Source organism: Coregonus clupeaformis, chromosome 10 (assembly GCF_020615455.1).
Source record: "Coregonus clupeaformis isolate EN_2021a chromosome 10, ASM2061545v1, whole genome shotgun sequence".
Lineage (NCBI taxonomy): Eukaryota > Metazoa > Chordata > Actinopteri > Salmoniformes > Salmonidae > Coregonus > Coregonus clupeaformis.
The window spans coordinates 43,514,230-43,538,286 of record NC_059201.1 but is presented as its reverse complement, the minus strand read 5'-3'; the positions used below and the strand labels follow the sequence as shown (position 1 = coordinate 43,538,286).

At 42.9% G+C, this 24,057-nt stretch overlaps 1 protein-coding gene and 1 long non-coding RNA gene across 2 annotated transcripts; one reads left to right on the top strand and one right to left on the bottom strand.

Annotated features, from left to right (window-relative positions):
• Window positions 1-1,015: 1,015 nt before the first annotated feature.
• On the bottom strand, window positions 1,016-2,876 carry LOC121575885. Its single transcript, XR_006002392.2, has 3 exons — window positions 2,799-2,876; window positions 1,951-2,030; window positions 1,016-1,515 (listed from the first exon to the last, which is right to left on the bottom strand). It is a non-coding gene; the product is annotated as an uncharacterized LOC121575885 (long non-coding RNA).
• Window positions 2,877-8,241: 5,365 nt separating this feature from the next.
• Window positions 8,242-23,856, top strand: LOC121575086 (myosin heavy chain, fast skeletal muscle-like). The gene is made up of 41 exons (XM_041887914.2): window positions 8,242-8,277; window positions 8,655-8,713; window positions 9,035-9,245; window positions 9,439-9,582; window positions 9,814-9,970; window positions 10,066-10,093; window positions 10,269-10,389; window positions 10,500-10,592; window positions 10,679-10,742; window positions 10,830-10,928; window positions 11,054-11,157; window positions 11,439-11,577; window positions 11,790-11,908; window positions 12,018-12,167; window positions 12,337-12,507; window positions 12,596-12,908; window positions 13,190-13,257; window positions 13,607-13,694; window positions 13,816-13,933; window positions 14,047-14,170; window positions 17,071-17,207; window positions 17,341-17,596; window positions 17,703-17,945; window positions 18,039-18,215; window positions 18,324-18,469; window positions 18,560-18,650; window positions 18,773-19,162; window positions 19,270-19,396; window positions 19,489-19,607; window positions 19,714-19,910; window positions 19,992-20,175; window positions 20,262-20,427; window positions 20,533-20,657; window positions 20,763-21,071; window positions 21,161-21,364; window positions 21,457-21,582; window positions 21,688-21,858; window positions 21,952-22,056; window positions 22,150-22,245; window positions 23,371-23,505; window positions 23,740-23,856. The coding sequence occupies exons 3-41, from the start codon at window positions 9,042-9,044 to the stop codon at window positions 23,758-23,760; spliced, it is 5,829 nt and encodes a 1,942-aa protein (XP_041743848.2). The 5' UTR covers window positions 8,242-8,277; window positions 8,655-8,713; window positions 9,035-9,041; the 3' UTR covers window positions 23,761-23,856.
• Window positions 23,857-24,057: the final 201 nt, after the last annotated feature.

Here is a 24,057-nt window from a genome sequence, read left to right as displayed (position 1 = left end):
TTGATTTGACTGCATAGTGCCTTTGATGTGGCTCATTGTTTTAAACAATCTGTTTTTAGATTCCCCCTCGCCTCCACCCTTTCCTCTTTTACAATCCTCTGTCCCACACCATTGGATCCAAACAGGCTATTTTCTGTATAGGCTACTCTGGAGACCATATGACAGATCTAAGGCTGTACTCCCACACATAGGGATTAAATGACACACAGGGTTTATTTGATAGATAGATATGGGATCCTGACACTTGACATACAACACAGACTGCGCTCTTTGTCTTCACGTAGCTAGGATAATAGATTGTTCTCTGTGGAATTCTCAAAGATGGATTAGATCAGCTGTTGTGAACATTATTATGTTAAGATAAATGTAAACAGGATCATCTTGGATCTTTTCTTGAAGTCAACTTGGAATTCTTTGCAAGCAGTGATTACTCAGGCAAACTGCAAGATTACCATTAAAAAACAGATCAAGAAATGTGTCACAGCGCCTCTAAACATCAAATGTATCTGTATATATGAATAGTCTGTAAGTGTTACACTTTTATTGACTATGATCCAAACATATCACATGAAACCCTGTGATTCTAGTGGAGAAAGACTTGAATATGATCCCTCGTTGGCGTTATATTGAAATACTTGGACAGTGCCTTGCATGCTAAGACCAGTGGAAGATGCTAGAAGTTTCCAAACTCACGATTGCCACACTTACTGTGCAGTCCTTTTATGCATTCAACAATGCACTCATCATTGTCCTGTCAAACAATACCACATATTGACTAAAACCGACTGGCACCCAGGCTGGACTGTATCAAGTGGACTGTATCAACAATAAACAAACAATAACACATGAATCAAAATGCGTGTTTATTTATTGACAAGCATCACAACATGACATCACAACATCCACTTAAAAAAAATATAATATATCATTCCAATTGTAACTTTCAATTTCAATGGATTTTTTCATGAGTGAACTTACAGTTACTGTAAAACTCTTAGAACCAATAGACTGGATTCATGTATTAGTAGCTCATAGCTTACTCTTGGACAGTAGAAAGTTGAAATGTGTGTGATCCCATTAATGCAACCATATATCATGCATATAAATGAGGAGTGACTACAGTCTGTTCATCATTGGATGTACTCTATAGTCACCAGTGGTCATACAGCAAACTGGAATCTATACTATCTGGACAATTGTCTTCATGCTGTATTTAGACATGATGATAACAGACATGTCTTTCTGACTGTGGGTATTATGCTACTCACCGTCACCTGATGCTGACAGTCTTCCACACACCAAATGTATTCCTCATCTTAGTACCTGTGGTAGTCTGTGTTATGCTCTCTCTCACTACCATATCAGCTCCAGATGCACATAGGTCTACACAGACGCTTAAATATATATTCTCTGTCTCCCCCTCTCTCTCTCTCTCGCTCCTTTGGATGAACAAAGATGTACTTCACATTGCAGGGAAGATCAGCTGTTTACGTTAGCTGTCAAGTTGGAACAGAGCTATTAAAGTAAAAAAAAAAAAATTGCTAACAGTTAATATTTTGCTGTGATTCTATTACAAAAATATTACATTTTATCACAACTATATATCAGTGAAAGAACTGCTCTTTTAGCATTGGTGTTTTTCTTAGCATATCTAACCCCTTAAAACAGCTCCTTGAATATATAGTTACTGTTCATGTACAGATTCAACTGCACACTGCTGAAAACAAAATCACCAGGAGAAACAACAATTCACATACTTCCCAACCCAAAATGTGCAGACATCACTGAGTTTGAGCCTAGGGTGCTCTACAGCTGGATGGTGAAAGGTACCTCACACTTACATTACAGTGAGGCTCAATGCATTAGGAAATCCCAATCGTGGGGGAGCATGAAAAAGCTTCTTAAGACTTCCATTTCATCTTAAATAACCTCCATTAGCCATGCACTCACCAAACAAAGCCCTACATGCACTAGGAAAACCTGAGCTCCACCATGCCTCCGGACTGCATTCACCTCCTGTGGGCGGCCTCCTAGAACACAAAAACAGGGGGGTTTAAATACACGGAATCCAAATCACATGACTCAATTATCCAATAGAAATTCTAGATTGCATGCAAACACGTCACACCTGCGACATATGCCTTTGTCTTTATGGTTTATTCCATCAAAACAACAAATATTGTTGTTATACTATATTGTTGACATGAACAATATAGAATTATGAAAAGAGAGGTGTCTTGATTGACCAATGACCACTGGAGCAACACCTTAAAAAAATAAAAAAATAAAAAATAAACACCTTAACTATTATGTTTTGAACATCTCACATCATGAAACACTGTATTAACTAGTGTTACTATTACATATTAAGTATTTGAAATTGCTAAACAAAAATAGCACTCCTTGGGAATCTGCAAGGATCTATTAAATATTCTGCACATTAATAAGTCTTAATCATAATGCCACACCTAATATTTCTCAGAAGACAAATTTAGTCCACCATGAGTCCATCTGATTCCTTGTTGGCTACATGTGAAATGAGTGCAAAGGAGCTAATGTGCAATGAAATCATGGTTCACCACTTGCTCAAAATAGATATTTGACCTGCTAACAGTCCTTGATCTAAATCCACAGAAGTGTCTAAGGCTTATATTGCTGTATGAACTATTCAAGTCGAATTTGTAAACCCAACTCTGAATTTACAACGCCCCATGTTCGCTTCTGAGAACCATTTTATTTTATCTGGCTTGATATCTACAATTTTGACCAATATGGTTATGTTTGATTCATTAACTCACCACGTCTTGATGTCTTCAGCACCACAAACCCTTCTCCCCACATGTTAGCATTTACCTGTAGAAAGTAGCAAATACCATAAACTACCCGACCTTGGAGTCTGTACTGTGCTTTCTTTCTCACTCCTACAACTCCCCCACACACATGCACACGCACGTGCACACACGTGCACACCCACACACACACACACACACTGGCGACTGCAGCTGTGGGCTAAGGCTGCTTTGAGCTGACAGATTTCATAATGTAAGAAATATCAGCTGCTGGCTTTAGCTGCCATATGACCTCTGGCATGTTTGAATAGCTTTGTCATATAGTCAATATAACAATGGACACACTGTTAGCTAATACTTTTTCTTCTTGTTCTGGTCAGTTATGTGTTTGGAGTAGAGAATGCTAATACTATATTATGTTTAACATGTTAATAATACATAATGTATTTGATTCATGCTAGGCCTATATTAATAAGCTAATAAATCATGAATATGTTTTATTATTAAATAATTAAGACGCTACATTTTTATCATAATCATTGTTAAGTATTAGCAGTATGTAAACTCTGCCCTTTAAAAACACTGCCCCACATTTTCAAAAGGCATACACTTTGTTTAATGTGCTTATAGTGCAAATAACATTCAATTGAAATATATACTATAAATGTGTTCTATAATTACAAATACAGGTTCATCTGCACACCGCTATGAACATAAATAAACCAATAAACAACAATAATTTGTCACACCCTGGCGCTGGGACTCTATATGTTGAGCCAGGGTGTGTTCGTTCTATGTGGTGTAATTCTATGTTGGGAGTTCTAGTTTGTTTATTTCTATGTTGGCCTGAGTGACTCCCAATCAGAGGCAACGAGTGTCAGCTGTGGCTGGTTGTCTCTGATTGGGAGCCATATTTAAACTGTCTGTTTTTCCCTTTGTGTTTGTGGGTTCTTGTTCCGTGTTGGTCTATGTTACCTAGGACGTTACGAGTCGTTTGTTGTTTTTGTTTACTGTCCGTGTTTATCGCTAATGATAAATAAACATGTTCGTTCATCATGCTGCGCCTTGGTCCTCCTCTCTTAACGACGATCGTGACAGAAGAACCCACCATACAAGGACCAAGCAGCGTGTCCAGGAGCAGGCAGACTGGACATGGGAGGAAGCGCCGGGAAAGGAGATGGAGAGGTTGGCGATGGCCCAGGTGGGCAAATCGTGGTCCTGGGAGGACATGCTCGGGGGCAAAGGGCCATGGGCTAGGATTAAGGCCCTGGCGAGAGAGGAGCAGCGGCGTCAGCAGTGTCATCGTCAGACGGACGAGAGGCACCCCAAAAAAAATGTTTTGGGGGGGCACACGGCATGGGCGGCTGGGCAGCAGGAGGCTGCCACAGGGCGATTTGGAGAGGAGGCCACCGGGTTTGGGGGGCCAGAAGGCAGGTTGGCGGAGCCTGGATGGAGAGCAGAGCCAACTCCCCGTACTCAGGCATGGCAGCATGAGACTGGTCAGGTTCCGGGGTATGCGGAGCTGCGTACTGTGCCACGAGTGGTCCGGCATAGTCCGGTACGTCCTGTGCGAGCACCCCGCACGTGTTGTGCGAAGGTGGGCATGCAGCCAGGACGGAGTGTGCCGGCTCAGCGCTCGTGGCCTCCAGTGCCACTCCTCGGTCCCGGATATCCTGCGCCAGTGTCACGTGCTGTTATGCCAGTACGGGTACACAGTCCTGTACGTCCTGTGCTGATGCCTCACACAGAGTGTGTGAAGGTAGGCATTCAGCCAGGACGGGTTGTGGCAGCTCTTCACTCCAGGTCTCCTATCCGTCTCCACAGCCCGGCCCGGCCTGTCCCTGCTCCACGCACCAAGCCTACGGTGTGCGTCGCCAGCCGGGCCGGCCTGTCCCTGCTCCACGCACCAAGCCTACGGTGTGCGTCGCCAGCCCGGTCCGGCCTGTCCCTGCACCACGCACCAAGCCTACGGTGTGCGTCGCCAGCCTGGTCCGGCCCGTTCCGGCTCCACGCACCAAGCCAGGGGTGCGCATCGTCAGCCCGGTCCGGTCCGTTCCTGCTCCACGCACCAAGCCAGGGGTGCGTATCGTCAGCCCGGTCCGGCCCGTTCCTGCTCCACGCACCAAGCCAGGGGTGCGTATCGTCAGCCCGGTCCGGCCCGTTGCTGCTCCACACACCAAGCCAGGGGTGCGCATCGTCAGCCCGGTCCGGTCCGTTCCTGCCTCACGCACCAAGCCAGGGGTGCGCGTCGTCAGTCCGGCACAACCCGTGCCTGGGTCACCGGTGCCTAATCAGGTACCGGTCAACTGCTCCACAACGGAGCTGAAGCTATCCGCTCATACTACGTCCAGTTCAGCTCCAGCCAGCGGGGCCAGACCGGACCAGGGGCGTTATGGGGGGATTATTGGAGGGTGGTGGGCAAGCCCGGAGCCAGAACCGCCGCCGAGGAGGAATGCCCACCCAGCCCTCCCCCTGTTTTGCTCTGGTTGAGGCGCGGTCGCAGTCCGCGCCTTTAGGGGGGGGTACTGTCACACCCTGGCGCTGGGACTCTATATGTTGAGCCAGGGTGTGTTTGTTCTATGTGGTGTAATTCTATGTTGGGAGTTCTAGTTTGTTTATTTCTATGTTGGCCTGAGTGACTACCAATCAGAGGCAACGAGTGTCAGCTGTGGCTGGTTGTCTCTGATTGGGAGCTATATTTAAACTGTCTGTTTTTCCCTTTGTGTTTGTGGGTTCTTGTTCCGTGTTGGTCTATGTTACCTAGGACGTTACGAGTCGTTTGTTGTTTTTGTTTACTGTCCGTGTTTATCGCTAATGATAAATAAACATGTTCGTTCATCACGCTGCGCCTTGGTCCTCCTCTCTTAACGACGATCGTGACATAATTGAAATAACTGCCTCCTTCCAAGCTTCAAAGTAAATAAATTCATCATACATTATTATATTATTATTATACACTGAGTATACAAAACATTAGGAACACCTGACCTTTCCATTACATAGACTGACCAGGTGAATCCAGGTGAATGCTATGATCCCTTACTGATGTCACTTGTTAAATCCACTTCAATCAGTGTAGATGAAGGGGAGGAGACAGGTGAAGAAGGATTTTTAAGCCTTGAGACAATTGAGACATGGATTATGTATGTGTGCCATTCATAGGGAGAATGGGGAATACAAAAGATTTAAGTGCCTTTGAACGGGGTATGGTAGTAGGTGTTCCTAATGTTTAGTATACTCAGTGTATATCCTAATTTTTAAAAAAGTGAATTATTTGAATGACAATATCTATACAAATATGTACAGTTGAAGTCGAAAGTTTACATACACTTAGGTTGGAGTCATTAAAACTTGTTTTTCAACCATTCCACAAATGTCTTGTTAACAAACTAGAGATGAACGTACTTTGGTGTGAAAAGTGCAAATCAATCCCAGAACAACAGCAAAGGACCTTGTGAAGATGCTGGAGGAAACAGGTACAAAAGTATCTATATCCACAGTAAAAAGAGTCCTATATCGACATAACCTGAAAGGCCGCTCAGCAAGGAAGAAGCCACTGCTCCAAAACCACCATAAAAAAGCCAGACTACGTTTTGCAACTGCACATGGGGACAAAGATCGTACTTTTTGGAGAAATGTCCTCTGGTCTGATGAAACAAAAATAAAACTGTTTGGCCATAATGACACCGTGCACTTCACGGTGTCATTATGGTGCACTTCACAAAATAGATAGCATCATGAGGAAGGAAACTTATGTGGATATATTGAAGCAACATCTCAAGACATCAGTCAGGAAGTTAAAGCTTGGTCGCAAATGGGTCTTCCAAATGGACAATGACCCCAATCATACTTCCAAAGTTGTGGAAAAATGGCTTAAGGACAACAAAGTCAAGGTATTGGAGTGGCCATCACAAAGCCCTGACCTCAATCCTATAGAAAATGTGTGGGCAGAACTGAAAAAGTGTGTGCGAGCAAGGAGGCCTACAAACCTGACTCCGTTACACCAGCTCTGTCAGGAGGAATGGGACAAAATTCACCCAATCTATTGTGGGAAGCTTGTGGAAGGCTACCCGAAACATTTGACCCAAGTTAAACCATTTAAAGGCAATGCTACCAAATACTAATTGAGTGTATGTAAACTTCTGACCCACTGGGAATGTGATGAAAGAAATAAAAGCTGAAATAAATCATTCTCTCTGCTATTATTCTGACAATTCACATTCTTAAAATAAAGTGGTGACCTAACTGACCTAAGACAGGGAATTTTTACTAGGATTAAATGTCAGGAATTGTGAAAAACTGAGTTTAAATGTATTTGACTAAGGTGTATGTAAACTTCCGACTTCAACTCTATATTTTTCTGAACCTGAAGTGGCTGCAGCGCAATCTGAGAGTGTGAGCCTACATTAAGGTTCTCTGCAGCTGGAAGCTGAAAGGTTGAAATTTAAATGACACTTACATACAGTGAGGCTCACTGCATTTGTCAACAATCTCAGTAATGTCTGCATGAATGAGCAAGAGGCTATATTTATTTTATGTCCTAATAAGAACCTAAGGGGAAGCCAAAGATATTGTGTATCACATTTGAATTGCAACTTTATCACATGTGGGACCACTAAAGAATACTTAAGATACTGTCCCCATTTGGAAATAGCATATGGTATGAGAGCATAATTGGCATCAGTTGATCTCAGGAGACAATGTCTTCCATAAAGGTCAGTTTGTGATGATCCTTTGGATATTCCATTTATACCCAGTGAAAACTACTACTTATTGGAGATGCGTATTTGATTCAAGGTACTTTATACACAATAAACTGGAAAAACAATGCATCTTCTTATTTTGTTATCAAATAGCACAATACCATCTTTTTAAAGACTGTCAACTATTCTATTTAAATGAACAAGCCTCCGGCTGTTACAGCACTTGACATGTGGCACCATTCTTAGCACCATTCTTACGCCGGTGAGAGACAAAACAACCACAGCTGAGGTGACAGACCTTTTGGTATCTATCCTTATCTTAACCATTGTGATGTTTAGCAAACATTTTAACATTATTACAATTCAACACTGTCATATCACTAAAGATGAGGGTCAGAAAAATGACAGTCTGCACCAATTTGACAAGTTTTGACATATGTAAGATCTTCAAATATCCTCTATAACACCCTCTTAGCAAATTCCATTCATCATTATGTGCATCATTAGAAAACAGGCTTACAATTGTAACCAAAACTTATTTGGGAATACAATTAGCTATGTTGTACAGGTTCTAGACAACACTGCTAACACTATTAGTTCCCATATAAACAGTGACACGACAAGTAAGGATGCTGAAGTGAGAAGGGGCAGACGTACATGACCAAATTAAGAAAAACGTACATGTCCCAAAAGGGAGGGCTGCTTCTGCTGAGTGAACACAAATCTCTCTATAAAAGAAGCCATCTAAGACCACCCTTGGACTGACTGAAGGCCCCCCAGCAAAGGTGAGTAAATGCCACAGCTCTCGTAATGATTTACCAGATGCTTATTTGTTTTTCAAGATAAATATTTTTGTCTGGTTTACTTATGGAAAAAACTCCTGCAATCACAGATGATTCATTTTGTACTAATTCCAATTGTGTATATTTACATTTTACATTTTAGTCATTTAGCAGACGCTCTTTTCCAGAGCGACTTACAATTAGTGCATTCATCTTAAGATAGCCAGGTGAGACAAAAACACATCACAATCGTAGAAAGTACATTTTACCTCAACAAAGTATTTATCAGCAAAGTCAGCGCTAGCAGGAAAAGACAAGTGCCTTTAAAAAATAAATAATAATAATTGTATTGAAAACTGACAAAAGTCTTTCTTTTCAAGTTATCAACATCTTACCAACTTGGTCCCAGCAACATCCTACGAACTTGGGCAAAAAATAGGTACATTGTGTTAACTGTATCTGACATGTACAATGTTAGTATGGGGAAACACTGACTGGGGAGCACTTCAATTGTTTAATACAAAATATAGCCTTTACCAAGATAAGTTGAAGGAAGATGCTTAACTGGATCTTGTCGATAAAATTGTATAAAGAGTTCATTACATATCATAAAGATTTTCAGATAAATGTAGTGTAATTAAGAACATGTGACTTTATCACCAAGATCTAAAAATCATTAAGATTCTTGTTTGTGGAAGATAATGATTAGCATTGGTATTTGTCATTGTAGATAAAGTAGCTCTGTCTTTTCTTGGTACAGGGTAATCATGAGCACGGACGCAGAGATGGCGGCATTTGGCCCGGCGGCCATCTACCTCCGAAAGCCGGAAAGGGAGAGGCTTGAAGCCCAGACCGCTCCCTTTGATGCCAAAACAGCTTTCTTTGTGGTTGAGCCCAAAGAGATGTACCTCAAAGGAGTTCTCCAGAGTAGAGAGGGTGGCAAAGCCACTGTCAAAACACTGTGTAACAAAGTAAGTAGATGTCTACAACAGTGAGAATTCTGTAGGATGGAAAATATGGCAGTGAAAAATATTTTATTGACAGATTCTAATGCAGTGATGGCTATGCTGTTTTCTAAGCTCAAAACTGTGATAGGAGTTAATTAAAACCATCATCTAATTGTTTGAGTAACCAGTCATTTACAAAATGTTATTCCTGTCACAGGTTCTCACTGTAAAGGAGGATGATATCCACCCCATGAACCCTCCAAAGTACGATAAAATTGAGGACATGGCCATGATGACCCACCTCAATGAGCCCACTGTGCTGTATAACCTCAAAGAGCGTTACGCAGCATGGATGATCTATGTGAGTATGAAGCAAAAACAATCTAGCAGTCAATACATAAATTTGTAATATTTTTTTTTGGGGGGGTGGGGGGGGTGAGTAGATCAGCTTTAATATTGCAGATAGATTGTAACTTCCATCAATGTAATTGTCTGCATCACTTCCAATCCACCATATGTTTTTTTCCCTTGCAAATATGTGTATATATATATATGTTGAAATGTTAACAAACATTATTCTCCTCTATTACAGACCTACTCTGGGTTGTTCTGTGTCACTGTGAACCCCTACAAGTGGCTCCCAGTGTACGACTCTGTAGTTGTGAATGCTTACAGAGGCAAAAAGAGAATTGAGGCTCCACCCCACATCTTCTCCATCTCTGATAATGCCTATCAGCACATGCTCACCGGTACACAAATACTAAATACCATGCTACTAAAATGACAATGTACAGATTTGTAAAATACATTTGAAACTGATTCGCACTTGCCTTTCCATTTTCAGACCAAGAGAACCAGTCAATTCTGATCACGTAAGTCCAAATCAATGAGTAAATGAGGGTAAGATTATGGTTACAAAACACAATTAACTTTACGACTAGCTCACTGATGGATGTTCAGCAGTATTGCAGTTTAGTTTTTAAAAAGTATGTGAGATTATTGAAAAAAAGACTGATAAGAGTAAAACTAATCTCTGTCTACCCCCAGTGGAGAATCTGGTGCAGGAAAGACTGTCAACACCAAACGTGTCATCCAGTACTTTGCGACAATCGCAGTGGCTGGAGGCAAGAAAGAACAAGCAGCAGCTGCTACTTCTGGGAAAATAAAGGTCAGAAACATTACTGTAGCCTTACAGATCTAGTTTAAGGGGGTTGTATGAATCAAAGATCCAGTATGTACGCATCTTCAAAACATGACTAAATGTGATGACATCTCTAGGGGTCGCTGGAGGATCAAATCATTGCAGCTAACCCCCTACTGGAGGCCTATGGTAATGCAAAGACCGTGAGAAATGACAACTCCTCACGCTTTGTAAGTATAAAAATGATTTTTTGCATTTGTGAGCTTTCTTGGTTATGAAGGGTAATATACTGATGGATATCTAATGAACCTTTTAGGGTAAGTTCATCAGAATCCATTTTGGAACAACTGGAAAGTTGGCCTCTGCTGATATTGAAACATGTAAGTGCCTCATGATCAGTGTATCTTTATCCAGTTGTGATTGACACATGTAAAAGACTCCTGCTCATACAAAAACGTATGCTACAGATCTGCTGGAGAAGTCACGAGTGACATTCCAGCTGTCTGCTGAGAGAAGCTACCACATCTTCTATCAGCTCATGACTGGACACCAGCCACAATTGCTGGGTGAGAGACAAATACAGAAATATGACATGGAATGCATAAGGTCAACAGTACATACATTATACATTAGTAATAGTAACTGTGCTAAATATTCTTTTTCTAATTATGTATTCATTATTGTATTCCAGAGGCACTTCTGATCACCACCAACCCCTATGACTATCCCATGATCAGTCAGGGTGAAATAGCTGTCAAGAGTATTGATGATACAGAGGAGTTCATCGCCACCGATGTAAGTTGTAGGAAAAATATAATTATATAAAATAACAGAATATTGGAAGCCATTGTTTCTCTAAAAAACATGAACATTTCTAAAAAGTACTTCAAAAGCAACTTGTATCGTGATGGTATGCCTTCGAAAACACATGTTAGCTGATATCGTAGCTTATACTTTAATAAAGCATGACAGTCAGTTACATTGCATTCCATCAAGATTCCATAAAATTTTTCCAGAGAACATTTTAACAATCTGTATCATTGTTTTACTGAAAACAATGCTTAAATTCTCCATAGACGGCCATTGACATTTTAGGCTTCACTGCTGAGGAGAAGATTGGCATCTACAAGCTGACTGGTTCTGTGATGCATCATGGGGCAATGAAGTTCAAGCAGAAGCAGCGTGAGGAGCAGGCAGAGCCAGATGGCACTGAGGGTAAATCTCTTAATACGGTTCTCAATGGACAACTAACCTATCTTATCTCTTGCAATATCAACTGTACTCAACTGTTAGAAGCCTTTGAAATAGTCTAGGTTTATTTTAAAGGTTCATCCAGCCTAATTTATATAGCCTAATTTACAGGTTTAAGCAATGTATCAACAAAATATAATGTTTAAAGAGCACATTACATTTTCTATCCTAACCAGAGGCTGATAAAATCTCCTACCTCATGGGTCTGAACTCCGCTGACTTGCTCAAAGCTCTGTGCTACCCAAGAGTGAAAGTCGGGAATGAGATGGTGACCAAGGGGCAGACTGTACCACAGGTAGAATCTTTTAGACTATTTTCAATTATAGTACACAAGGGAGATTTGGGAAAAGTAAAATGAATGTGAATTTTATGCAGGATAAATTTTTTTCCTTTTTTTTCTGTAGGTGAACAATTCAACTATGGCCCTCTGTAAATCTGTCTATGAGAAAATGTTCTTGTGGATGGTTGTTCGTATCAATGAGATGTTAGACACAAAGCAGGCCAGACAATTCTTCATTGGTGTGCTGGACATCGCTGGATTTGAGATCTTTGATGTGAGTATTTGTATACCCTAAATTCAGCACGTTTCTGTTCAGCTTATCCTACTGCTTCAAAACAAACAGAGTAGACATTATGCATTTACAATATCTGCTGATCAAAATATGAACTAGCAGTCATGTTGGCTAACTTTTGACTTTCAACGCTTCTGTATTTAAACATTAGTACAACAGCTTGGAGCAGCTTTGTATCAACTTCACCAATGAGAAACTGCAACAGTTCTTCAACCACCACATGTTCGTACTGGAACAAGAGGAGTACAAGAAAGAGGGAATTGAATGGGCGTTCATTGACTTTGGTATGGACTTGGCTGCCTGCATAGAGCTTATTGAGAAGGTAGGTGAAATCTTAAGAAAGCAGACAATACAGTAACAGGCATGTCTGCATATCAGTTAAATATTTCACATCGTCTTGTCACCAACAGCCAATGGGCATCTTCTCCATCCTTGAAGAGGAGTGCATGTTCCCCAAGGCTTCAGACACTACCTTTAAGAGCAAGCTGTATGACCAGCATCTTGGTAAAACCAAAGCGTTTGAGAAGCCTAAACCTGGAAAAGGCAAAGCTGAGGCCCACTTTTCCCTGGTGCACTATGCCGGTACTGTGGACTACAATGTCACAGGCTGGCTGGACAAGAACAAGGACCCCCTGAACGACTCCGTTGTGCAGCTGTACCAGAAGTCCTCAGTCAAACTGTTGGCTATGTTGTATGTAGGAGCAGCAGCTTCACAAGCAGACGGTACATCCCATAGCATCTAGAATTGCTCATACTACAAGAGGAGACTATATCTACCCCTTCCCTTGCTATATAGTTTATAATTATAAAGCATTGCGGTAGAAGTGGTCATTTGAGTTAAATTAATAGCATTAGTATTACTGGAAATCTCAGTATACTGGATTTATGTATGATTATATACATATACATTACAGTATTCTTCAGTGACCCACTGTATATAATGTACATTTGTGAGTCAATATTAGTGTTCAGGCAGTGACATCATGTAAAACATGTGTAAACAGATGCTGCAAAAGGAGGAGGCAAGAAGAAGAAGGGTGGTTCCTTCCAGACTGTGTCTGCTCTGTTCAGGGTATCTACCTTTTTATTATCCTTTATTACGATGATGTAATGCGATGTAATACTTTGTAAAATGTAAACTGTTGGGGCTAATAGGTAACTATAATTTGTATTTAGTTATTTGTCACATGCGCCGAATACAACAGGTGTAGACCTTACAGTGAAATGATAAGGTAAAACAGGTGTACTGTATATCATCTCTTTAAGTTATTCATAATTAATATTCTTCAAAATCCATAGGTATATTACATTAATTGAAATGACTGGACATCTTACAGAATGTGTCTTGAAATGTAAAAGTGTCAAACACAACTTTGTTTATTATAGAATCTCACACCTCACATTATTTTCCAATCCCACAGGAGAATTTGGGCAAGCTGATGACCAACTTGAGGAGTACCCATCCTCACTTTGTGCGCTGTTTAATTCCCAATGAATCAAAGACACCAGGTCTGGACTCATTGTCAATTATTTGAATCATTGTTTATAAAGAATATGAAAAAATAAGGCTCCTTTATTGTACTGTTTAACTTGAGGGAAGTCGTAGAACATGCTATTTTCTTGTCGTTAGGTCTGATGGAGAACTTCCTGGTCATCCACCAGCTGAGGTGTAATGGTGTGCTGGAAGGTATAAGAATCTGCAGAAAGGGCTTCCCCAGCAGAATCCTCTATGGTGACTTCAAGCAGAGGTAATTCATGTTCAGTAAGGGAAAATGCCAACAAGATTTTCAAGTACTTCTTTCATAGGCATGATCACATCAAATACTAATGTATTTCGTATTGTAATTTTTATTTATTTCAGATACAAAGTATTGAATGCAAGTGTCATCCCTGATGGACAATTTATTGACAACAAGAAGGCTTCAGAGAAGCTCCTGGGATCAATAGATGTGGACAAGAGTCAGTACAAGTTTGGGCACACCAAGGTAGAGCAATTGTGACACTCTGGCTCCACGGACCTTGATATTTGAGCCAGGGTTGTTTAGTTTCATTGTTTGGGTGTATTTCTATGTTGGGGATTTCTGGTTGTGCATTTTCTATGTTTGGTTAATTGTTCTTGATTAGTCGTATGACTCCCAATCGGAGGTAACGAGTGTCAGCTGTCGGCTCGTTATCTCTGATTGGGAGCCATATTTATACTGTGTGAGTTCACTTTGTGTTGGGGGTTATTGTTTCTTTGTTGCTGTTAGTAGTATTCAGTATAGAACTTCACGGATCGTCATTTGTTGTTTTCTTCGTGGTTGCTTTAAGTTAATAAAGTCATCATGTTCACTCGCAACGCTGCGCATTGGTCTCCTCCTTCAGACGAGCGTGACAGAATAACCCCCCAAAAAAGGACCAAGCAGCGCGTCCAGGAGCAAGGGGTCTGGACACAGGAGTTATGGATGCCTCCTAAGGACTTTTGGACATGGGAGGAGATTCGGGCTGGAAAGGGTCCTTGGGCACAACCGGAGGAACATCATCGCCCTCGTGAAGAGCTGGAGGCAGCTGCAGCCGAGAGGAGGTGGTCTGAGGAGGAATATCACCGCCCTCGTGAAGAGCTGGAGGCAGCTGCAGCCGAGAGGAGGTGGTATGAAGAGGAAGCGCGGAGTCGAGGCTGGAAGCCCGTGGTTACTCCCCAAAAAATTTTTTTGGGGGCACATGGCTTGAGCGCCTGGGCAGCAGGAGGCTGCCACAGGGAGAAAAAGGAGAGAAGGCTATCGGATTACGGGAGCCATTGGCGAGTAGAGGGAGGGAAGTTGTTGTGGCACGGCATGAGAGACTGAAGTGTGTTCCCAGTCTGGTCCGGTCCGTTCTTGATCCCCAGTTAAGGCCAGTGGTGGGTGTTCCCGGTACGGTCCGGCCTGTTCCTACTCCACGCACCAGGTCCACGATGTGCGTCGCCAGCCGGCCTGAACTGGCCGTCTGCCCAACGGCGCCTGAACTGCCCGTCTGCCCAACGCCGTCTGAACTGCCCGTCTGCCCAACGCCGTCTGAACTGCCCGTCTGCCCAACGGCGCCTGAACTGCCCGGCTGCCCAACGCCGTCTGAACTGCCCGTCTGCCCAACGCCGTCTGAACTGCCCGTCTGCCCAACGCCGTCTGAACTGTCCGTCTGCCCAACGCCGTCTGAACTGCCCGTCTGTACTGAGCCTGCAAAGCCGCCCGTCTGCCATGAGCCTTCAGAGCCGTCCGCCAGACCGGGGCCGCTAGAGCTCTCCGCCAGACAGGATCAGCCAGAGCCTTCCGCCAGACAGGATCAGCCAGGAGCCTTCCGCCAGACAGGATCAGCCAGAGCCTTCCGCCAGACAGGAGCAGCCAGAGCCTTCCGCCAGACAGGAGCAGCCAGAGCCTTCCGCCAGACAGGAGCAGCCAGAGCCTTCCGTCAGACCGGATCAGCCAGAGCCTTCCGTCAGACAGGATCAGCCAGAGCCTTCCGCCAGCCATGAGCAGCCAGACCCGTCAGCCAGCCATGAGCAGCCAGATCCGTCAGCCAGCTATGAGCAGCCAGATCCGTCCAGCCAGCCATGAGCAGCCAGATCCGTCAGCCAGCCGCGAGCAGCCAGATCCGTCAGCCGGCCATGAGCAGCCAGATCCGTCAGCCAGCCACGAGCAACCAGATCCGTCAGCCAGCCATGAGCAGCCAGACCCGTCAGCCAGCCGCGAGCAGCCAGATCCGTCAGCCAGCCACGAGCAGCCAGATCCGTCAGCCAGCCACGAGCAGCCAGATCCGTCAGCCAGCCACGAGCAGCCAGATCCGTCAGCCCGCCAGGATCCGCCAGATCCGTCAGCCAGCCAGGATCCGCCAGAGCCGTCCTGCCAGGATCCGCCAGAGCCGTCCAGCCAGGATCCGCCAGAGCCGTCCAGCCAGGATCCGCCAGAGCCGTCCAGCAAGGATCCGCCAGAGCCGTCCAGCCAGGATCCGCCAGAGCCGTCCAGCCAGGATCCGCCAGAGCCGTCCAGCCAGGATCCGCCAGGAGCCGTCCAGCCAGGCTCCGCCAGAGCCGTCCAGCCTGGATCCGCCAGAGCCGTCCCGCCAGGATCCGCCAGAGCCGTCCCGCCAGGATCCGCCAGAGCCGTCCCGCCAGGATCCGCCAGAGCCAGCCAGCCAGGATCCGCCATCTAGTCAGGTACTGCCCCTTAGTCCGGTACTGCCCCGTAGTCCGGTGCCGCCCTTAATCCAGTGGGGTTTAGTTGGGGGGTGGTCGAGGAAGGGAATACGGAAGCGGATAGTGACTAAGGTGGGGTGGGGACCACGACCTGGGCCAGAGCCGCCACCAGGGACAGACGCCCACCCAGACCCTCCCCGAGACTGTATGCTGGTGCGCCGGAGGTCGCACCTTTAGGGGGTAATGTGACACTCTGGCTCCACGGACCTTGATATTTGAGCCAGGGTTGTTTAGTTTCATTGTTTGGGTGTATTTCTATGTTGGGGATTTCTGGTTGTGCATTTTCTATGTTTGGTTAATTGTTCTTGATTAGTCGTATGACTCCCAATCGGAGGTAACGAGTGTCAGCTGTCGGCTCGTTATCTCTGATTGGGAGCCATATTTATACTGTGTGAGTTCACTTTGTGTTGGGGGTTATTGTTTCTTTGTTGCTGTTAGTAGTATTCAGTATAGAACTTCACGGATCGTCATTTGTTGTTTTCTTCGTGGTTGCTTTAAGTTAATAAAGTCATCATGTTCACTCGCAACGCTGCGCATTGGTCTCCTCCTTCAGACGAGCGTGACAGCAATAGACTGCACAATCACTTTTCCCACAAAAAACACAAACGTTGAGCTCAATCAAAAAAAAATACTAGTTCTATATTTCTATCAATATAATCAAGATCAATATTCCAATAGGTGTTCTTCAAAGCTGGTCTGTTAGGTACTCTAGAGGAGATGCGAGATGAGAAACTGGCTACTCTGGTGACCATGACTCAGGCTCTCTGCAGAGGTTACGTCATGAGGAAAGAGTTTGTCAAGATGATGGCGAGACGGTAGCTACATGTTATATTGTTATAGCTACATGTTATATTGTACATGTACAATATAACATGTACATGTTATATTGAGCCAGAGAAGAGAATCACCCAAAAACTATTTATTTGACTTTATGATTATTATTTACAGAGAAGCAATTTACTCCATCCAATACAACATCCGCTCATTTATGAATGTGAAACACTGGCCATGGATGAAGCTGTACTTCAAGATCAAGCCTCTTTTAAAATCTGCAGAAACTGAAAAAGAGATGGCCGCAATGAAGGAAAACTTTGAGAAAATGAAGGAGGATCTGACAAAGGCATTGGCCAAGATAAAAGGGCTTGAGGAGAAAATGGTTTCTCTGCAGCAGGAAAAGAATGACCTGCAGCTACAGATAGCATCTGTAAGTTAATTTATCAACTTGTACTTGTTTAATAAAATTATTGTGAATGTCATTTTATTGGCCTTTGATTTCCAGTGTTGCTTCATTTATCTTGTATCTGCTGTAGGAAGAGAATACTCTCTCTGATGTTGAGGAAAGATGTGAGGGACTCATCAAGAGTAAGATCCAGATGGAAGCCAAACTCAAAGAGACAATTGAGAGGCTGGAGGATGAGGAGGAGCTCAATGCTGAGCTGACTGCCAAGAAAAGGAAACTGGAGGACGAGTGCTCTGAGCTGAAGAAAGACATTGATGACTTGGAGCTCACCTTGGCCAAAGTGGAAAAGGAGAAACATGCCACTGAAAATAAGGTTTACCATTTATTATAGGTTGTGAAGTTGTGTATTCATTTTAAATGTAAAAGACAAAGCATTGATGATTTGATATTAAATCATTCAATTTAGGTTAAAAACCTGACAGAGGAGATGTCTTCTCAAGATGAGAGCATTATCAAGTTGACCAAGGAGAAGAAAGCCCTCCAAGAGGCGCATCAGCAAGTCCTTGATGATCTCCAGGCAGAGGAAGACAAAGTCAACACTCTGACCAAAGCCAAGACCAAGCTTGAACAGCAAGTTGATGATGTGAGTAAGAGATGTGACAACCTTAAAACAGCTTAATATTACCATCAAAGGAAATACAATAAATTAACAGTTAACCTAAGATTGTGAAACTGTTCTTGTGTGGTCTAGTTGGAGGGTTCCCTGGAGCAAGAAAAGAAGGTCCGCATGGACCTTGAGAGAGCCAAGAGGAAGCTTGAAGGAGATCTGAAACTGGCCCTGGAGTCCTTGATGGACCTGGAGAATGACAAGCAGCAGTCAGATGAGAAGATCAAGAAGTACATTTAAAATCTAAACAGTTGTTGAACCATTCTCTCAGAAGGGATCGCCTGATATATCTTTTAATATATACGTTTTATCCAAAACAGGAAGGACTTTGAGACAAGCCAACTTCTCAGCAAAATTGAAGATGAGCAGGCATTGGGTGCTCAGCTTCAGAAGAAAATCAAAGAACTCCAGGTGATCTGTCAGTTCAATATGCCACAATGAATAAGATTAATGAAATAGACCCATTATGAAGCACTATCTTCCAAATTGCATGTTTTAAGCAAATAAATATTTAAATCCATTGTATAATTCAGGCCCGTATTGAGGAGTTGGAGGAGGAGATTGAGGCTGAACGTGCTGCTCGGGCCAAGGTTGAGAAGCAGAGGTCTGATCTCTCCAGGGACCTTGAGGAGATCAGTGAAAGGCTTGAAGAGGCTGGTGGTGCAACATCTGTCCAGATTGAGATGAGCAAGAAGCGTGAGGCTGAGTTCCAGAAGCTGCGTCGTGATCTTGAAGAGTCCACCCTGCAGCATGAGGCCACCGCTGCTGCTCTCCGTAAGAAGCAGGCCGACACTGTGGCAGAACTGGGAGAACAAATAGACAACCTCCAGCGTGTCAAGCAGAAGCTGGAGAAGGAGAAGAGTGAATTCAAAATGGAGATTGATGACCTCTCTAGCAACATGGAAGCTATCGCCAAGGCAAAGGTGGGAGATCATATGGTTGCCAGAATATATATATTTTTAAACTGTATAAATACACTTATCAAAAAGCATGAAGAATGGCTCAATAACCTCTTTAACATTGTTGATAGGGTAATCTAGAGAAAATGTGCCGAACCCTTGAAGATCAACTGAGTGATTTGAAGACAAAGAATGATGAGCATGTCCGCCAACTTAATGACATAAATGTTCAGAGAGCAAGGCTTCTGACTGAGAATGGTGAGTTTAAAATGAAAAGTTTGTATTTCTGTTTGTTGTTTCTGTCCATAATACCAATAAAGCTAACTTTCAACTTTCTCTGTCTCAATCAGGTGAACTTGGTCGTCAGATGGAGGAGAAAGAATCTCTTGTTTCCCAGCTGACCAGGGCCAAGCAAGCATTCACACAGCAGATTGAGGAACTCAAAAGGCAGATTGAAGAGGAAGTGAAGGTCCAATGCCATCTTCTCCTATACTGCATCTTTTTGATTCATATAAATGTTATATTTGACTTAAGTGCTTAATTTTATGGGTTTTTTTCATACTGTTGACCATTAGGCCAAAAATGCCCTAGCCCATGGTGTGCAGTCAGCCCGCCATGACTGTGATCTGCTTCGGGAGCAGTATGAGGAGGAGCAGGAGGCCAAGGCTGAACTGCAGCGGGCACTGTCCAAGGCCAACAGTGAGGTGGCTCAGTGGAGATCCAAATATGAGACCGATGCCATTCAGCGCACTGAGGAGCTTGAGGATGCCAAGTAATTAAAAAATATTCTACCACTCTTCATACTCACCAAAGTACCTACAATGGCTAAAATCTGAGTTTTTTCTTTTGACAGGAAAAAGCTTACCCAGCGTCTGCAAGATGCACAGGAGGCTGTTGAAGCAACAAACGCCAAGTGTGCTTCTCTGGAGAAGACCAAGCAGAGACTGCTGGGTGAAGTTGAGGATCTCATGATTGATGTGGAGAGAGCTAATGCTTCGGCTGCCCAGCTTGACAAGAAGCAGAGGAACTTTGACAAGGTAATGTTTTGACAAAGATGTCAATGAAATACAGTAAAATCTATACATTTAATCTTGTGTATTAATTTACTTAACTGTGCTCCCAGGTTCTGGCCGAGTGGAAGCAGAAGTACGAGGAGGGCCAGGCAGAGCTAGAGGGATCTCTGAAGGAGGCTCGCTCTCTAAGCACTGAGCTGTTCAAGATGAAGAACTCCTATGAAGAAGCTTTGGACCACCTGGAGACACTGAAGAGAGAGAACAAGAACCTGCAACGTAGGGGGAAATAAAAATAACTACAAAAGTGTCAGTGCACCGTTTATGCTGTGTGGATACCAATCTATAATGTTGTTAATTTCTCTCCCTTTTTCATTTCAATAGAGGAGATCTGTGACCTGACTGAACTGGTCGGTGAGTCTGGAAAGAGCATCCATGAGTTGGATAAGGCAAAGAAGACAGTGGAGAATGAGAAGGCAGAAATCCAGGCTGCACTAGAGGAAGCAGAGGTATACACCACAATAGTTTTTATGTCAACAAAGTGATCATGATGATATACATGTCATACCTAGATCCCTACATTACTTTGGTCATTGTTCAATTCAATTCTTTAGGGCACACTGGAACATGAGGAATCCAAGATTCTTCGTATACAGCTGGAGCTCAACCAGATCAAAGGGGAAGTTGACAGGAAGCTGGCAGAGAAGGATGAGGAGATAGAGCAGATCAAGAGGAACAGCCAGAGGATGATGGACTCCATGCAGAGCACTCTGGACACTGAGATCAGGAGCAGGAATGATGCCCTGAGAATCAAAAAGAAGATGGAGGGAGATCTCAATGAGATGGAGATTCAGCTGAGTCATGCCAACCGCCAGGCTGCTGAAAGCCAAAAACAGCTGAGGAATGTCCAGGGAGCACTCAAGGTATGTATACTTTATTTTTGTATGGAGTCCTAAATGAATTGTTCTTTCTCTTTAGATGTTGTTAAAATACATTTTCCTCTAAACCTCAGGATGCCCAACTGCAACTTGACGACGCCATCCGTGTCGCAGATGACATGAAGGAGCAAGTAGCCATGGTGGAGCGCAGGAATAACCTGATGATGGCTGAGATTGAAGAACTGAGGGCTGCCCTCGAGCAGACAGAGAGAGGCCGCAAAGTGGCCGAGCAGGAGCTGGTTGATGCCAGTGAGCGTGTTGGACTGCTGCACTCTCAGGTACCTAAAAAATATTAATTTTCTCTCAGTTACAAATGGGGTGAGGTACAATCAAGTTTTGCCATGTGATTAAATGCCCCCCATTCATTCAGAATACCAGCCTCATCAACACTAAGAAGAAGCTGGAGGTTGACCTTACTCAGGTCCAAGGTGAAATGGAAGACACTGTCCAAGAAGCAAGAAATGCAGAGGAGAAGGCCAAGAAGGCTATTACTGATGTGAGTCCTTATAGCATCTAATATAAATCTAAACTCTTACAGCAAAATGTACTTGCCGATTAGTAACATCCCTATCATTTTCTACATGAAATGCCATGGTGGCAGGCTGCCATGATGGCAGAGGAGCTGAAGAAGGAGCAGGACACCAGCTCTCACCTGGAGAGGATGAAGAAGAACCTGGAGGTCACAGTCAAGGACCTGCAGCACCGTCTGGATGAGGCTGAGAACCTGGCCATGAAGGGCGGAAAGAAACAACTCCAGAAACTGGAGGCGAGGGTATGTACTATACATTACAGCATATACGGATGTAGAGCAAGCTACATTATATAGGGAACCTTAACTGATAAAAATGGAACTCCTATCTGTAAGGTCCGTGAACTGGAGGGTGAAGTTGATGCTGAACAGAAACGTGGAGCTGAAGCCATTAAAGGTGTTCGCAGATATGAGAGGAGAGTCAAAGAGCTCACCTACCAGGTACAACCATGAATCTTGATGATAAAAAACAAGATATTGTATACTGCAGTGGACCATTTGACAGGAAATGTCAATCTCTTGTAAACTGTGCAGACTGAAGAGGACAAGAAGAATGTGAGCAGGCTGCAGGATCTGGTGGACAGGCTTCAGTTAAAAATGAAGGCCTACAAGAGAGCGGCTGAGGATGCTGTGAGTATGATACTCAATGACAGATTTTTTAAGTAATGGGGACATAATGAAATATATATATATATTTTTTTTACTTTCATATCAATCAGTACATTTTGGTACTTATTAAAAAATATTCAAACAAATGAATAACTAACTAAATTATGTGTTAGGTACTTACACATACTTGTTTCAAGGAATCCTTAATAAATCAAGTTTGTTATTAGGTAATAATAATGTAACAGAGGAAGTTGTTACAATTATTAAGTTATTACTAAGTAAAGCAGACTGTAAATAAAGTAAAGTAGTGGTCCTGTGTGGCTCAGTCGGTAGACCATGGCGCTTGCAACGCGAAGGGTTGTGGGTTTGAACCTGTTGGGGCCACCCATATGTAAAATGTACGCACATGACTGCTAATTGCTTTAGATTAAAGCATCTGCTCAATGGCATATATTATTATAGTATAGATAGGCCTAGTAAATAATGATGGTTATTAGAAACGATTGAAATATATTTTTTACATATTAAATCGTATCTAAGGTATAGCTTGCAGTAAAAAAATAAGCACAATACAAAATGGGATATGCAACACAACCCAAATGATATGAAACCTGAATAAAGGCAAACGTACAGTCCAAGAATCAAGTTTACTGAGAGCTTCTACCTTGTAGTGGGTTTCTGTTGTCCTTTTGGTATGATCCTTCTTTATTTATAAGGTTTCTGTTGTCCTTTTGGTATGATCCTTCTTTATTTATAAGGTTTCTGTTGTCCTTTTGGTACGATCCTTCTTTATTTATAAGGTTTCTGTTGTCCTTTTGGTATGATCCTTCTTTATTTATAAGGTTTCTGTTGTCCTTTTGGTATGATCCTTCTTTATTTATAAGGTTTCTGTTGTCCTTTTGGTATGATCCTTCTTTATTTATAAGGTTTCTGTTGTCCTTTTGGTATGATCCTTCTTTATTCATAAGGTTTCTGTTGTCCTTTTGGTATGATCCTTCTTTATTTATAAGGTTTCTGTTGTCCTTTTGGTATGATCCTTCTTTATTTATAAGATGTTGATGGTGATAACGTAAACAATTCTTAAGAAGTTTGAACTTTGCATGTTTTGCCCAAACATTGTTGAATTTTGTATTTGCACTCCTACAGGAGGAGCAGTCCAACACTCACCTGTCCAGGTACAGGAAGGTGCAGCATGAGCTGGAGGAAGCCCAGGAGCGTGCCGACATCTCTGAGTCCCAGGTCAACAAGTTGAGAGCCAAGAGCCGTGAACTTGGTAGCAAGGTACCATTACATTTAATGCCATTAAAAAAATTATGTGACTAAAAAATCTAATCACACAAAACAAGCATTTGTTGCCAAATCTTTCATATATTGTGCCAGTCCCATAGTAAACGTCCAGGAGAAGACAGATAATACATTGCAATGTAGCAAATGGTTCATATAAAAGCTATATAAATCCCATTATGGTAAAGGGTAAGGGACTATTTTTTGTATGCTTTTCACATTCTTTTGCAGGGGAAAGCGGCTGAAGAGTGAGAGACGAAGTCCTGATGAGACACATTATCAAGAGGTCATACAATATGATTTTTGGTGAAATGTTCTCATGAATCAAAAATAAATCTGCCAACCATATCCATACCTTGTCAATTGTTTTCATAATTTACCATTGAAATGAATTGTGTCATAAAAACACCTTCTTCATCTGATATCACTGACTGAACACCTAATAAATGCCTGATGATGTCGTGTTCCTCCTAAACAGCATCACACAGCTACATTCGTCAGTGCATTATCACTGTTCCAGCTGCTGTATTGAAATTGAATGGATAAAAC